The sequence below is a fragment of the Nesoenas mayeri genome, assembly GCF_963082525.1.
Source record: "Nesoenas mayeri genome assembly, chromosome: 26".
In the NCBI taxonomy this organism is placed as follows: domain Eukaryota; kingdom Metazoa; phylum Chordata; class Aves; order Columbiformes; family Columbidae; genus Nesoenas; species Nesoenas mayeri.
Genome location: NC_137552.1, coordinates 3,544,151 through 3,560,184, shown reverse-complemented (window position 1 = coordinate 3,560,184; position 16,034 = coordinate 3,544,151). Strand labels below are relative to the sequence as shown.

The 16,034-nt window shown below is 49.5% G+C and overlaps 1 protein-coding gene across 1 annotated transcript; it reads right to left on the bottom strand.

The window, feature by feature from the left end:
- Positions 1–12,725: 12,725 nt before the first annotated feature.
- Positions 12,726–14,358, bottom strand: HOXB1 (homeobox B1; the record flags this gene model as incomplete). The annotated part of the gene is made up of 2 exons (XM_080359782.1): positions 12,726–13,051; positions 13,761–14,358. The coding sequence occupies 2 exons, from the start codon at positions 14,356–14,358 to the stop codon at positions 12,726–12,728; spliced, it is 924 nt and encodes a 307-aa protein (XP_080215908.1).
- Between the last annotated feature and the right edge of the window lie 1,676 nt (positions 14,359–16,034).

Sequence of the window (16,034 nt, the reverse complement as noted above, 5' to 3'; positions counted from 1 at the left end):
CTGACGTACAGTCTGATGTCCAGGAGTGCCAGGGGTTGCACGCCAGGAACTGGAAACTGCTTGGCCGATCTCAGAGCCAACCTACACTTCCAGAAACTGTAATAATTCACAGCATTGTGCATTCTGTTCGCACATCGGTAGATTAGGTGGAAGCAGCCTCTTCATCTCTACTTTGTTCAAAAATCATTGTAGAGAACTACTCCCATGGTTTCTAGCTTTGGGAAGAGGGGAATGTGTTTTTACAAGCTTAAAGGCGTTTCCTCCTCTGGTGATAGTGAAGCTGGGCACGACATAAGTGGTGACAGTTTATCTGGAGATGCTGCTGTGTTCATTAAGAGGAGCTGTTGCTGTTTATCTGCATCTTGTCTGCAAAATCAGGTGTTCAGAAAACAAATTCTCCATGTTGTCAGCATGCTGTGATGCTCGTGTGGAAAGGGGGAGACTTCCAGAGGCACACACCCAGATCTGGAGCTGCCTTTTGCTGGGAGATGCTGCTCCTCCTTACAAATGCTTTGGTGGTGGACAGAAAACCAACCCAACTCTAAGGGAAAGTCTCCCTTTTCATCCAAAACTCTATGCAGGAAAAAACAGAATATTTAAAGCCTTATGAGCAACTTTTAAAATATTGCCTTAGGCAGACTGGTACATCATACAGGGAGGAATATGAATAGTACTGCAGGTGAGTCATCGCACCCAGGGTAGGTGTGTGTCTCTGAGCTGGCACTTTGTGCTTTGTGCAGAACAACTCCAGGGCAGTGGGCACTTGGGAGGCTCAGCTCATTTCCTGAGCCAGAGTCCGCCTGAACCACACAGGCAAAGCGCCTGTTGCCCTCCAGCAGCTCCACAGTCTGGGTGGCTGCACTGCATGAAAACATGCACACCGCGACCATCCGAATTTAGCAGAGATGAGTCCCTCTGCTGAAATCTGCTGGTCAGTCTTTATGAACAAGATGAGCATGCGTTTTTGGGATAGAAAGATGCCCATGTTTGTCATCCTACTGACACAGCTTCTTTTTTTCAAGCTAAGCAAACGGTCTGGGCTTGCTTTCCTGATTTGCCATTTTTCTCTCTACGAAATGACACAAACTGACACACTGTATTAGTTACTCAGAGGTTTCGAAGCCTCAGCCAGCTTCTCAGCAGCCAAGAGCACTTGTTGAGAAAAGGGAAATCAATATGATGAGAGAAGCAGGCGTGTGTGATTTAAAATAGACCATTTTAAAGTCACTGAGCCTGGTTCTCTGTTCCCTTATCCTTTCTATGTGACCTGCATGTTCGATGTTTTCACAATGGTGGATGAGCAAAGATCTTGTCTGAAGTGATGTGCAGGATTTACAGTCTCTCCAGGACACACAGCACCAGCTGCTGTACTGGGAGGTACAAGAAACCTCTGCAAATGCAATTAGCAAATCACCTCCCCACTAGGACACTTTCTGCCTCACACCCACCCATTAGAGGTTAGTTTATACCCCTCAGCATGAAGGTCCATAAACTTTACAAAACTCTGAACATTTCCCCTCTCTCCCCTCTTTTCTGTATTATCAGATAGGGATGGTGTTTCTTACTTGGATTGCTTCTAACAGTGTCCATATTAAAAACTGGAGCCACATGCTTACCCATTTGCTTTTGAAACCCTAAGCCTTGAAAAAGCAAAGGACACCCTCTAGAAGGGCTGCACCAGCATTTCAATCAGCCTCAAGACATGAATATTTCCCACCATTCTCTCTTAATTTAAAAAAAAAACTTCTAAAGAAAAAAAAAAAAGCGCCCCCTATTTAATATCTCCTGGTCCCTTGAACACAAGAACCACTTGACCCTTCTGCATAAACTGCTGTTGGCCCCTGGCAGCTGCAGCCTGTGTCCTGCAGCGCTCTGCGCACGGGGGTATCAGGCAGAGCACAGCTCGTGTGCTGCTCACCCAGCCCGGCAGAGCAGCTTATCAGCCAGCACAGCACCGCGGCAGCCGGGAAACCGGCCGGGAGAAATGATGTATTGCCCTCAGCCCTAACAGTGTGGGCCAGACACAAACCAGGTGGAGGGGAGGGAGCCGGCACCTTCTGTAAACAATCTCCTGTCTCGGGTGAAACAGCTCTAGGCTGAGATGCTGGATTAAGAAAGCGATTCTTACCCTGGACGGAAAGTTAAAGGGCAGGGGTGATAATGCACTGGTGGCCAAAGGTGGCTGGGGGAACTTCGCCATTACTCAGCAGTGGTTCGTTTGACCTGGCAGGAGAACATCTGATATCTAAACAGTCCCACTCATCCTGAAGCACTCAGAAACCTCTACACTAAATATTTGATGCCCTTGTTTGATAATGTTTATTTTGCTTTCTCCCCACCTGTGTGAGGCTAATACGCTCTGAGTGGGGAAAACATGGGGTAGCACATACCAGAGATAAAACACTAACTTGTAATCTGTTTTAAACAGGAGATTTATGAGACATACAATGAAGCTGACTGGAAAAAATAAATTACTATGGTGCCCAGTTTTGCATTGGTCTGAATCCTGGATTTTCTTTCTGTTTTTGCCCCTGTGCAGGAAAGAGAAAACCACATTCACATCTTCTGCCTGAATGTCCTTGTTTGTCAGAGATACAGTGAAACCCTGTTACGTGGGTTGCCCTGGTACCATTGGCTCAGTGCTTCCACATTCCCAGATGCAGGTTTAAAAACTCTTTATTAAAAGAAAGAGCTGGCTGTCACTTTCTAACAAAAAGTAAATAATAGAAGTGGTCACAGTGCTGGTTCTATTGCTCTTAATCCGAGATAAACCCTTTTTTTATCTGCCGGGTTATTAAAAGTGCACCTTTACCTGTGAAAGTTCAGGTGAAAATGGGGTAAAAGCTGGAAGGATGCAGGCTATAAGTATGTTTAAAATGTTATCTGTTCTTTCTCAAACATGTCTTTCCAGTTCAGGTATTTACATGCTGATAACCTTTTGGTCCCAATGGTGCTAGAGACTTCGTGCCTTGTATTTCAAAACTGATAAGAAATTGAAAGATGTGGAGACTCTAAGAAACATTTTGAAATGCAATCCCTCTCCTTTTCCCCAAGTTCCTTGGATTATTGTGCCACTTGAAACACTGCATTTCTGGAAATTATTTACTGTAGGAAATCTTTTGTCCCAAAGAACATAGGAAGGAGATGTAACTTTGCGGAGTGCTGGAGAAGCCGTAACTGCCTTTGTTATTCGGAGGTTTGGCCTTTGTTCTCCCTTTGATCTGCCACTCTCCTGGATTCCCTCCTATCAGCAGATCAAGGAGAATTTTTATCTTGCTGGGACACTTTGCATGTGTAACATTATTTTTTATTAAAATCCTTTGACAGTAATATCAGGAGAAGTTTTGCAACTATCTCTGCCCATTTGCTCTTACAGGAGATGAACAGACTAAAAAAAAACCCATGTTTTTGATGTTTTAAATAAGCCAGTGAGTAAATGTCCTTGGAATGCTTCTCCCCACCCCCTTTACACAGTAATGTGGCCACACCTCAGAAGATTGAGCCAAAAAGTAGAAATGTAGCAATGTCGGACATATCTGAGAGTGGGAAAGTGAGGGAAGCTCATGCTGCTGCTTGACTTTCACCAAGCTGGGAGATATTGAGAATAACCTTCCTCTGATGTTGCATAAAATGAGTTCAGCAGATCTAAGGCCAAGCAGAAGTGCAGTTTTGCTGTAAAAAAATAAAGAAACAAACAAATAAGCAAAACTCATGGCAAGTGATGCTGCCAAGCACAGACTGGAGATGAAGTGAACCACTGACACTGGATCCCATTCCCCGAGCCTGGGCAGAGTGAGGCTTCCCCCCATTCCCACCTGCTGAGTGCACACAGGGGCTCGTTCCCCTCAGGCACCTCCCAAACTCTGCATTTAGTGAACAAGAAAGAGGAAACCATGAGGGGACACGCAGCTCTGAATTCACTGCCAGAAACACCAGCAGTTTGCGCTTGACGCTGTTGACCTCTGATCGCCGTGTTGGTTTTGTGTTCAAGTAGCTCCTACAAGGCCAATATTATTAATTGAGTTTTGAGGTGGCACAAAGGTCTTCAGAAGGAACAACATTTAGACTGTTAAGCTGCTGAAAAGATGTTGATAATGATCTAAAATACTCCGATCTTGCAGAGACAGACCCCAAGAAGCACTCAGATGCTGAGCAGATACTTTGCATGCATCAAATGCATTAGTTTGGTGACTTATCCACTTCTATGTTTCTCCTCACTGAGAGATGGTGACCACCAAAAACAGTGACTATAATGTGCTTCATCTGAACCACAGTCCAGCGCAACAGGGTACCCAGGCCCTGGCACAGAGACGGTTAAGCAAGCCAGATGAGGTTCCAGTCATACCTTTCATAGCCAAGACTGTGCACTTGATTTATATCCAGTGCTGATGATGACAGAAAAGTGCAGGCCAGTAAAAACAGGGCTCTTGCTGTATTTCATGTGTGACCGGACAGCGCTTAACACAGCAGGTCAAAGACATTGCAAAAATTCAGGTCCTTAATAACCCCCCTGTTGTGCCTGTCACTGGAGGGCTGCAGGGGGGGCGCGCTGGGGCTGGCACTGCCTGTGAGCTGCGGTTCCTGCCCTCGGCGCTGCCCAAACCTCCCTGCACACAGCCAGCCCAGCCCACTCCAGCGGCCGGGAATGGCCTCAGAGCAGTGAGGGGTCTGGTCCAGCTCACCTGAGCAATGTCACCGCCCTGCCAGCTGTTCCAGCTGCAGGACACACAGCAAATGGCAAAGGCACTGGGGACAGCCCAGCCAGCCCTGGTGCCTCTGGTGCCCGTCCCCTTCACACCCTCCCAGGAAACGCTGCACACAACACAAATCCTTATCTCAGCCTTTCCCTGCCTCCTTCCCCTCGTTAGCTTGAGAAAAAAACAAGGGTTTGTATTTGGATTGTGTTATCTGTGGGGTTTTTTGGGTGGAGCAGCAGAAACAATATTAAGCGCACTAAAATACCTGTGGATTTTCGCAGCACTGTCCATTTCCTCTCGTGGAGGAGAGACAGGGTATGGGGCAAGGGGAAAGATTTCCTTTTCCTTGATACGCACTTGAGAATGTACTGAAATGGTAACAAGCCATTCAAAAAAAGCTCCCCTAGAAGACTCTGTAACTCTGTAGGCAACCAGCCTCCATAATCAAGTCTTACAACATAGCTCGCTACTTCATAAATTTGAAATAAATCATAAAAGGGGCATATTAAAATAATTTGTATCAGTAGGGACTGATTTAAAGCCCAGCTCCTCATCCATCAATGAGATGCTTTCATTTGCTAGCATATTCCTCCAAACTGCAGGAAAACCTTCGCCAAATCCATTAATAATAAAGAGAAGAGAGCTTTCACGGAGCAAATGGACAAAGGGAAAGTGGAGAATGATTCTCATAAACTTCTTTTTCTTTACAAGATCCACTCCAAAAATAATTATGGTAGACAAATGCTGCCGTGACTTTTGATCTTTTATTGAAGAACAATTTAAGACTCTTTCTAATGCATGAAAATAACAATTTTTTACCATTCAGCTCAGGGGGGATAATACATTAAAGGGGAGAGTGGCTGGGAAAAAAAGGATCTGGAAGACAGTAAACTCATCCGCTTCCCCCGGGATGGGGAAATGATTGATCCTTTGGAAACCACTATGGAAATGGGTATCAGTGATGCTAAGGGAAGGACTTGCCCCTTTCCCCCTCTCTCGGTGTTCCGACATGGGGAAGGGAAGGGAAGGGAAGGGAAGGGAGGGGAAGGGAAGGGAAGGGAAGGGAAGGGAAGGGAAGGGAAGGGAAGGGAAGGGAAGGGAAGGGAAGGGAAGGGAAGGGAAGGGAAGGGAAGGGAAGGGAAGGGAAGGGAAGGGAAGGGAAGGGAAGGGAAGGGAAGGGAAGGGAAGGGAAAGGGGGACCCGGCTCCCGCAGCTCCTCAGCGGGTCCCTTGCGGGGAGCTCTGCCTTCCACAGCCTTGCTCCAAAACCACTTTGTTTGCACACGCTGGAGTGGTTTATCAAGAAGACTCAGCGTCGCCTTTGAAATATGAGAGCCTTAAAAAATCTGCGGCTGCTAGAAGGAGCTGTATTTTCTTCACTCTGTCAATCGGCATTTAAATGTGAACTATCTCGAGTCCTTCCGTAGGAAACACAATTAAAGTGTCATTGAGAGGGCATTTTTCTCATATCCTTTTCTGTAATAAAGGAGTTAGGCCCAGTGTTTCCGTGCTGTGTGGGATGCTGAAGCACAGTAAATCTGGGCCCATTTGACATACTCATGAAGAAAAAGGGATTCAAACTGAGAACTGGCTTTCAAGTATTGCTCCTTTTCACGCCAGCAACGCCAACATTTTCAGATGTTTTATGTTCAGAGTAACTCATACAGAGAAATATTTTGTAATAGTAACTACAAAAAAAAATCCTTCCTTTGTCCAAGACTTAATAGTATAACTGAGGTTAAAAGCGACTTTTTTGTTTGAGGGAAATTATTCTCACCTAAATTATGGAAATTCTTTGGAAAAGGCTTTTTGGTGGTGGTTTTGATCTTTTAGCTTGGCAAGAACAGGGACTCTTTGAACTCCTGGCATAAGTTAGAGAGACTTGGTTTCCAGACAAGAGATGGTTTAGTTGGCCGCTTTCTGCAGTGCCAGCTGCTCTGGCTGAAGTGAGTGGGTGCTGTTCGCTATCGGTAACGCTGGGTTCTTGCTCTTCCCTCCTGTAGCCCCTGCCTGGCTGAAGTGACAAGTGTGTAAAGACGTGGGACAAAAAGCGACTGGGGACTCCTGGCACCAACTGCTGAACTGGGACAGCAAAATGCAAAGAAAATGGTTCGGACAGAGCTGATGGATGAAGAAAGAAATTAAATGAAGACAGACTGAGGTAAGATTTCCACGAGGTGATATTTCCACTGAGCTAAATTCTGGGGGAAAGATGGGGAGAATCGTGGGAGGTTCCCTACCCTCCCCTTTTTCTTTTATTCCTGTGTTTTGCCACCTCGCCAGGTTGTTCAATCAACAGGGACTGTGATAACCTCCAAAATTTTATAGCTATTAACAAATCCATTAAATCTCATCGGATTAGCTTTATGGCCACTAAAATGGTGCTCGCCTTCCTCGTGTCTGGCTTTAAGGGACACTTGGCGCCCAGTTGTTCGGCAATCCTGTGTGGAAGGGCTGTAGGCTCACAGACTCACAGACTTTTTGCCAAGCCCCAGACAGACAGCGGGTGCCCAAAATGAAAGTCACTTTACCAGAGACCCAGCACCCCAGACAGAGGCTGATTCAGCTCCCACCATATCCCTGAGTCATCTCAGGTCCCTGCGACCGTCCCCACCACCCTGTGTTCCCTCAGTCACCCCCAGTGTCGGCTCCAGAGCTGTCCTGGGTATCAACCCCATGTTATTTCCTTTGGAGCCACTTTGGACTTGCCTCGTGGTTCTGTCTTTTTTCTTTTTAATGGGAACACGTTTTGCAATAAGCATCTTTGCAATATTTCTGTTTTGCGTCAAATTTTGGTTTGCTCTTCTGACAAAAAGCTTTCAGAAAACCCTTTTGTTACTGTTGCTGAGGCAGATTTCAGTTTACTGTTACCTAAAGCCATCTCCTCTGTCATGGCTTTAGGCAAAAACAAATCGGTCTTGATTCTGCTCGTTTTAGGTGTTAATCCCTTGCCATCAGATATACTTTTATATAGAAAAATATCGATTTCTATATTATTTAATATGTGTGCATTTTATACTTGATATTAATACATTTTATAAATATATATATCACTTTCTGCCTCCCGCCGCAGTTTTGATGGTTGTACCGAGTTTGCAGGATTGTACCTTGTCACACAGGCCCCCTGGGCAGAGTAAACGGCCATGAACTCTCCACCCTCCCGGAAGGGCTGACCTGTGCTCTCTGCACTGAAAAGCAGCTCCTGCCTTTCTTGCTGTGTCCTCCCTGCCCAATGCTTTTTCTTTTTTAACCCCAAATAATTTTTCAAAGCAGGCTCCTGGCCGGGAGCACTGAGCGCTGCCCTTCGCCAGGGCTGGCTGGGGTGCAGAGACCCAGGCTTGACCCCAGCTCTGCTCCTCAGGCCAAGCTGGGCCCATCTTTGGGTGAATTCATTTCAGGCTGAACTTTGTGTGAACCTGGGCCCGAGGGGAAGGGAACCCGACAGAGTAAGGCTGACGGAGGCAAGTTCTGAGCAAACCCATCAGCCTGAGTAAATATTGAACAAGTCCATGTGAAGGCTGGGATTGAAATGGAGCTGTCAGACCGGTGTAAACTGAAAGGATAGGTGAGGCCTCCAAAGAGCAAGGAAACATTTTGTACACTCACTTCTGCAATTGTTCCTTCCACCCGAGCCCTTTGCCCCAGACCTCATTTCACCTGCCTGAGAGGCTAAAGAAACCCTGAAGCCAATCGGTGCTGAAATATCTGTGTTGGTGGAAGTGAATGGCTGAGGGGCAGAGGGGTGAGCAAGGGGACAGCACCGTGGGGTGGCCCTTCGAGTGCAGTGAGCCAGGAGCATTATAGCTGGGGTCAGACATGAGACAGCAGATCGAAGGTCCCTGACTTAAATCCAGGTGACCTATGCAGCATCAGTCCTGAAAAACAAATATACTACACATTTAATACAAATATAAGTGAAATACATTGTGTATAACTAGTCCCCAGGGATGCGGAAGGGCTGGGGGTGTGCAAGGTCTCTCGCTCAGTGGGATTCTGAGGGCTGCTGCTCTTACCCAGCACTTCCCACAGCTGCAGCTCTTCCCACCGGTTCTCCAGGGATTTTAGTGACACCTAAAAATGTATTAATGTCAAACTGTTGAGAAAACTTCGCAGGCATGGAACTACCTCCTGGTTTACCTGATTTGGGGTGTATCAATCTCTTGGCAATATTAGCATGCAAGCAGGTGCATGGGCACCTTGCTGCCTTGTGGCCGCTTGCCGAAGATGGATCAAACTGTTTCAGTTGTGACTCCTCGCTGTGTAGTGGAAATGTCTCACCCTCGTCCCACTCTGTTTTTGTCGAGAGCTGGGGAAAAGGTGGCCTCTGACTAATCTTGCTGTGTCAAACTAGTTTGGAGAGACCCTGAAGGCTTCCTCCCCTTTTCTCCTCCATTTCAAGTCATCAAAGGCTTTTAGGGGCTCAAGCCAGCCACAGTACACTCACTGAGAAGAGGTTTTGTCCTCAGACAGAGACGCCCAGGAATGCTTCACACCTTCAGTGCAAAGAGGCTCAAGGAGTAGAGTTAATAGCAGCCAGCAAAGTGGAGTTGAAAGTAAAGAAGCCTTCAGGGCATTATTATTTTTGTTTTTTTAATAGAATGTCCTCTTCTGAGATCAAAAGGGCCTCACATTGTGAGAACAAATGCTCAGGGAGAAGAGCAACATCTCACACCAAGGGGTAAGGAACAGATGGCCCTGGAGATGCTGCTGCGCCAGGCCAGAGCACCAGGGGTGCTCCCCGGGTCCAGAGTCACAACACAGGGACCCCGGGCGTTCCTTCCGCCCCCACCCCTCCCACAGAGGGACAGCAGCTCCAACATGGCAACCACCATTCAGAATTTACATGGTTACATTTCTTTAACTGGGAATTTCCCCTTCCTTTGGGATATTAAAAGAATAAATCTCCATTAAGACGTGGCTTTGTGTGTGAATGCACAGGGGGACTCGACTAATCCTCCTGCTCATGAAAAATGCAACATCAGGGATCCACGGACAGACACACGTGGAGATATGGGACGGGGTTGTAAATAGCCACGTTGTTGCGTATCATTTATATAAAACAAAGGACTGCGAACAGATCTCATATTTGTGATAAAGCCCAACTATGGCAATAGAGCTAAGTCTCTACAAACTCCTGTTCGACTCTTGCAGTGCAGCCCACGCCAATGAACGGTGGGAAGGAGCGTGCGACTGTGTCCCATGTGGATCCATAGGTGCCTGTGTGCGTACTGAAGGGCCAGTGCCCGATGTTTATCCGCGTTTCGGGGTGCGGGGACACGAGTGTCCCTCACCCCTCACATCTGTCACCGGCCGAGGGACCCGCAGCCGCGGGTGTCCTGGTGTGGCCTCTCCCGACGGCTCCTGCTGCACAGCGGTGGGTTTCAGGCTCTGGAGACAAAAGAGAGCGTGAGAAACTCGGAGAGAGAGAGCGGGGGAAAGAGATTAGCTGTGTGCGGTGCTCGTCCTTAGAGAAACACGGCTTGGCAGCGAGGGGGGGCAGAGGAACGGGCCAGGGGGGAGCCCGGAGGGGGTTACATATGTAAGGGCGCATCGGCACCGTCTCTGCGGACTCTTCCGGAGACTCCCTTTGAGTTTCAAATGGGAGCGGGGCGCCTTTGTTGTGCCCGACACACTGACACATCCGTCCCCTCCTTTTTGTCCCGTTCTTTCCGCTCCCGCCGGCTCTCCGGGGTCCGGCCCGAACTGGCCGCCTCACCTGCGGCGGGCGGAGGGGACAGCGGGGGCCGGAGCCACAGGCGGGGCCGAACATCGGCTCCGTGGGAGCCCACGAGTTCTCTGGAGCGCAATGAGACAGCTTAAATCACACGGCTTCAACAAAACCTTCAATCGCTCTGGTTCAACGAACAGGTTAAACCAAGCTGACTCACACCCAACAGGTTCTACAGTCAGTCCGGCTGCTTGTGTTGGATTTTTTTTCTATCTTGATGCTTTGCAAACCGCTAGTGTAACAAAATCTCTTTTCACCTTTTCCATCCTCTTTCTTTTTTCTTGTCTCTGAGCTAATTGGACACTCAAAAAATCTTTTCTTTCGAGCCAGAGAGGTGTATGAGATGGGAAAAGATTGTGTCTCCGGGGAAGAGCGATGCGGTGTCCCCGGACAGCCGGAGCCCTGCGGGCCAGGGTGCCGGGCTCGGCCGCGGTTGCAGCAGGTACTGTGCTCATTCCTCACCCCATTCACGCCCCCACCGAAAAGGTTTGCAAATTTGACGAAGCCAGAACAATAGTTTCTCCTGGCAGCCCCTCTGTTTACTTGTTTAGAAATCCCAGAGGCGTTTCGAGGTAAAAAGGTCAGAGCTATACCCGGGCTCGCTGCCTCCCCCTCCCCGCCTGGCCCCAGGACGGCTCCATCCCCCGCGAACTGGTCTCGTGTGTTACTTATACTGGTGGAAAACACCCTTTCAAGGCTCGCCTTGGGAAGCTGAAGGGAGGAAACCAAACTGACGCTTCGTTTTGGTTTTTAGTTGAATCAGCCTCACATAACTGTTCCGTATAAATGAGAAACTGGCTTTGCCCCCAGCCCGGACCTCAAGTCCGTTCCAGTTAATGTTGTTTCTTCAGTAATGCAGATGTTTCCGTGCTGGGACGCTTACACTGGGGGTGATGATGGTTTTCTGTTCTCAGGCCTCGTTGCTCTGTGCAATAGCCCCGCGTGGGGAGCGCCGTGATGTCCCCGGTCCCGCCCGGGCCGCTCGCTCTGAACGCCCTCGGTGCGGGGGCGAGCGGCGGGCCCGATGCTGCCCCTGCCACAGGGGGTGGCGCAGGGGACCCGCAGGAAGCGGGATCGGGCGTTTGGTTTGGGAACTTCGGCTACAGCCGGAGACCTTTTCCTTCCTCCTCCTCCTTCCCAGCCGGGCTCCCCGGCCCGTATCGCGCGTTTCCCTGGACGGGAGAGATTTCTGTTTCACTTGGAGCCGAGAGAACTTGCATATGGAAAAAAAGTAAACTTTATTAGACTGAGGTAGTTTCATTTCGAGATACAGAGCACGGGGAAGGGACTCGAGGGGAAACAGGAGATTCCGATTAAGAAACCGCTAGTTTTTCTCGATGACGTTTTTCCCTTTAAAACAATCTTTAACAAAATTTGCCGTGGTTTTCAGTTCGTTCTTCTCTAAAGTTTCTCGCGGGGAAGGGAAAAAATTTAGCCATGGTTAAATAATATTTTTATCGGGGTCCGATAAGCCTCAGAGGGTGGGGGCACAGGAACCGTGCTACTTCGCTCCAAGACTTCAGGCTATCGAGACGTACAATAAATAGCAGCCAGTGCAGCAGTGGTGGGGAGCCCAGCCCCGCGCCCCCGCAGCCCTGTCCCCCCCTTCACACCCCAAAGCACCCCAGCTCAGCTGCGCCTCATCTCCTTTGCTCTAAGAGCACAATCATCCTCCTCGGGTCGGGAACAGCCATTGGCGCAGAGCGCGTAGAAAACCCTGTACAGCAATAATAGTGCAAAATGGTAAGGGAGGAGTTGCTTTTTTTTTTTTGCTTTTTCTTTTTTTCTGGGTGTTTGGGTCTTTGCAGAGGCCTTGAGCATCTTGGGCACCTGAAATCTCATTCCAAAATATACATACAGTAAACAAAAGCGAAACCGCAAAAAAAAAAGCCCCAAACTTTTTTTACAGTCTCGCAGGGAAGAAAAACACATGAAACGCAGGATTCTTGCGGGCAAAAGTCGTTGTGCACATTTTGAACACGGGAGAAAACTAAATTCGTTTTAAAGTTTCTGTAGTTGAAAGTGCAGTTCCTGTAAGGGAGGGAGAAAGGAGAGGGAGAAACGTCCCTGAGCCAAACGCCTATTGCTAAGGATGTACGAGGACACGGCTGCTCCTTTGGAGTCCAGTGTTTGACAGAGGGTCTATAAATTAAGAGAGAGAAATGCAAGTGGGGGAATTGATATCACACGTGTGGAGACGGCCAAAGGGACTGCGTGGAGGCTGCGTGACCTCGCGCGTCCGTGTGTGTGTCTGCCGGGTGTGCAGGGAGCAGCTGGTCCTGTGTCCCGGGGGGACACGGCTCAGGAGGACACGGAGCTGGGGGAGGCCTCAGGTGAGGTGCAGTTGGACTGATCTGAGGCTTCACTTGCTTCCTTCGCAGCCCTGGAGGCAGCAGCCGGGGCAAGACCTTCTTTTTCCCTCTTCTTCTGCTTCATCCGCCTGTTCTGGAACCAGATCTTGACCTGGGTTTCGTTGAGCTCTAGAGTAGCGGCGATTTCCACCCTTCGGGCCCGGGTCAGGTACTTGTTAAAGTGAAACTCCTTCTCCAGCTCCGTCAGCTGCTTGGTGGTGAAGTTGGTGCGGATGGTGTTGGGCTGGCCCAGCAGTCCGTACTCCGACACTTTGGCTGTTAAGAAGCAAACACCAAGAGGGCAGAAGCAGCCAGAGCAATTAATTCCCTGGCTGGGAAGGGCGGGCTGTGGGTGCGGGATTTCCCCCCGCTCCCCTCCTCTCCTGGGCGTTTGGTCCCTTCACCGCCCGGAGCTCCGTGCTCCCCCCCGATCCTCAGCTACTCCTGGCTTCCCAGCCCAGGGATCCAAGCTGGAGGGACAGAGCTCCCCCGGCTCTGCAGGGCTGACCCCTTGTCTTACAACCATTCCCTCCCAGCTCCCTCCAAACTGCCATGAAACTTGAACGTGCGTGGGAAGAAGTGGAAGGGGAGGGTGATGATGGGGGGAGGAGGGAAGACTGTGATTTAAGGAAGATTGTGGAGAAGGAAGTTGAACAATGGGAGAGATGGAAGCCACAAATGTGGAAGAAGCAGGAAGCTTGGAGCGCTTCCTATTCTGAGCTGGGCTTAAATCACATTCGGCCTGCGGGAAACTGAGCTCAGGGACCCTCCATTAGATGTGTTTGGAAAATCTCTAGCTGGCTTTTCCGCAGAGAAAAATAAAAAAGGCAAACCAGATCCGTGGTCCCCTGGAAGATGAGCCCAGTTACCTTGGGTACCAACCCCGGGGAAGGCAACTTCTCCTTGTAGGGCTGAGGACCTGTCCCACCGCCCTTCTCCCCGACTGCGGCCCATCCTCGCCCAGCTCTGAGCTCCCCAAACTCACCTGTCTTGGGTGGGTTCCTCTTCACTTTCATCCAGTCGAAGGTCTGCGTGGCGTTGGGGCCCGGCTCGGAGGGGCACGCAGGCTCTTTGTCCTCGTTTAAAGAAGGCGAGAGGTTGCTGTAAACGCCGGGCAAGTAGCTGGGCTGTTCCTGCCCGTAAAGGTGCTGCTGCTGGTACTGGCCAGCGGCCACCGGCCCGCAGTAACTCTCTGCCAGGGAGCTGAGGCTGGAGCCCGCGCTGGCCGAGTACCCGGCCGCTGGGAAGTACAGCCCATCCGCGTCCTGCTGCCCGAGATACAGCTGCGGGTGCCCATAGCTGGGGCTGCAGGTCTGGGCTGGGTACCCTACGGCTGGGGCAGCGGCCGCGAAGGGGCCCGGGCGGCCGGCGGAGGGCGGGGGGCAGCCGGGGTTCGGCTGGGGCAGAGGGGCGGCCGCGCTCCCCCCCACGCCAAAGCGCCCGTCCCCATTAAAAGTGTCACTGGCGGGGCTACCTGAGCAAGAGGGGAAGGAAGGGGAGCTTTGCTCTAAATGGTGGTAGGCGCCCGTCCCACGGTTACAAATTGCATACTCCAAGAAGGAGTTCATCCTAGTATTGTCCATCTGCCACTGATGGAGGAGGGTCAGCCTGTTTTGGGGGGGATTCCGCCTGCCCTACAACCTTTAGATAGTATGTCAAAGCTGTAAAACTTCCTTCCATGCATCGCTGGCCCTCGAACCCCGCAGCCTTCGGCGGGGCCGGGGGGGACCAGGGGGGCGGGCACGTGGTCCGGCCCCAGCCCAATGAGCGAGGGGCTCCTGAAGTTTGTCACATCTCGGAGCTCATCCATCAAGGCCCTGACATTTGCATGACAAAGGGGTTTCAATCAAACCCTGCCCATCAATCTGATAACAACACGAATACGTCAAAATCTTTCCTCAAAGACTTTAAAAGAGAAGAGGGAGGTGGGGTGCGGGGAGGTGGGGGCAAGAGGGGCCGGGGGAAGAATTAGAATTATCCACGACTGTTTTAAGTGCTAAAAAGGCCTCCAAGTTATGCGTTTAGCCGATTTCAGCAGAACTTCCCCTCGTCCCAACTTAAAAATAAGATTTTCCCCAGCCCCAGCTCCATGTGACAAAAAGGGATACGGAGGGAAGTGGTGGAGCTTCTCCCGAACCACAAAAGGATGCTCTTCCCTTCGTTTCGAAACTTTTCCCTAGCAAGTGGCTTGAACATGTTTGGTGTTTTCTGGGCTGAGCCGTCTCATAAAAGCTCCTAAGAAAAATACACTCCATGTGTTTTAATTTTGCCGCACGGGCTTTGTGTCTAGGGCCAGCGTGGGTAAAAGCACCGTAATTAAATCAATATTCTAATGAGGCAATGAAATAAAGTTAGGAAGACAGAATGTCTTTTGTTGGAGAAATACCATGCCCAGCTTAGCAGTTGGAGGAACGGAACGAAAAATAATCCATGTGTCCACCTATATATCTCTCTGTCCATCTTTCTCCCCTGCATCCACATATCTGCACATTTACCACTGAAAACAGGGCAAGTTTGAAGGGCTTTAACCAATGCTGGAACTTTGAGCCCTGCTTTTCTATGGCGAACCCGGTTTGATGTTTCCCCTGAATCTGTGGTCAGGCTGGAGCAGAGTCCAGCTGATGAGTAGGTGGAAAGACCCTGAGTTCAGCACAGCCACTCCACTGCTCACAGAATGGAAACATAGGTAGGCAACATTTATTTACTTGTTAGCAGAAGGAAGACAAGAGCACCCAACAATATGACGCCCACAGTCATTTGTTACTTGTCAGGATATTTACTGGTTGTTCAGCCTCTAAGAAGAACCAGGAGGGCTCTTTTTTTCCCCCCCTAGGCCAAAAGTTCACTTTGAAAGGCATAAACACCTCCTTTAGTTGGTAGGTTTGGCTGATGCAACACGTTGGAGCGACATTTGTTAAGAAACTGCGACACAGGCAGCGATGGCACCAACATTCTCCCTCCCTTAAATCCCCCCGGGAAAACGTGAGTTTTAGCCACATGCAACTCTCGTCCTTCAATAAAAAGAATAAGGAGAAAACGATTTCCAGAGACGCGTGCCTATTTATTCATTTATTCTGCCCACTTTGCTGATACTGAGATATTCAATAAGAAAACAGTTTAGGTTACAAATGTTCTCTGAAACTCGCTCCCTCCTTTTTTTTGCATAAAACAACCGAAAGCGATTATAAAGATTCAAAGCAACTCTCATGTCATTCCCCTTGCAAAAGAAACCACTTTCTAATTTGATTCCAGGAGTGCT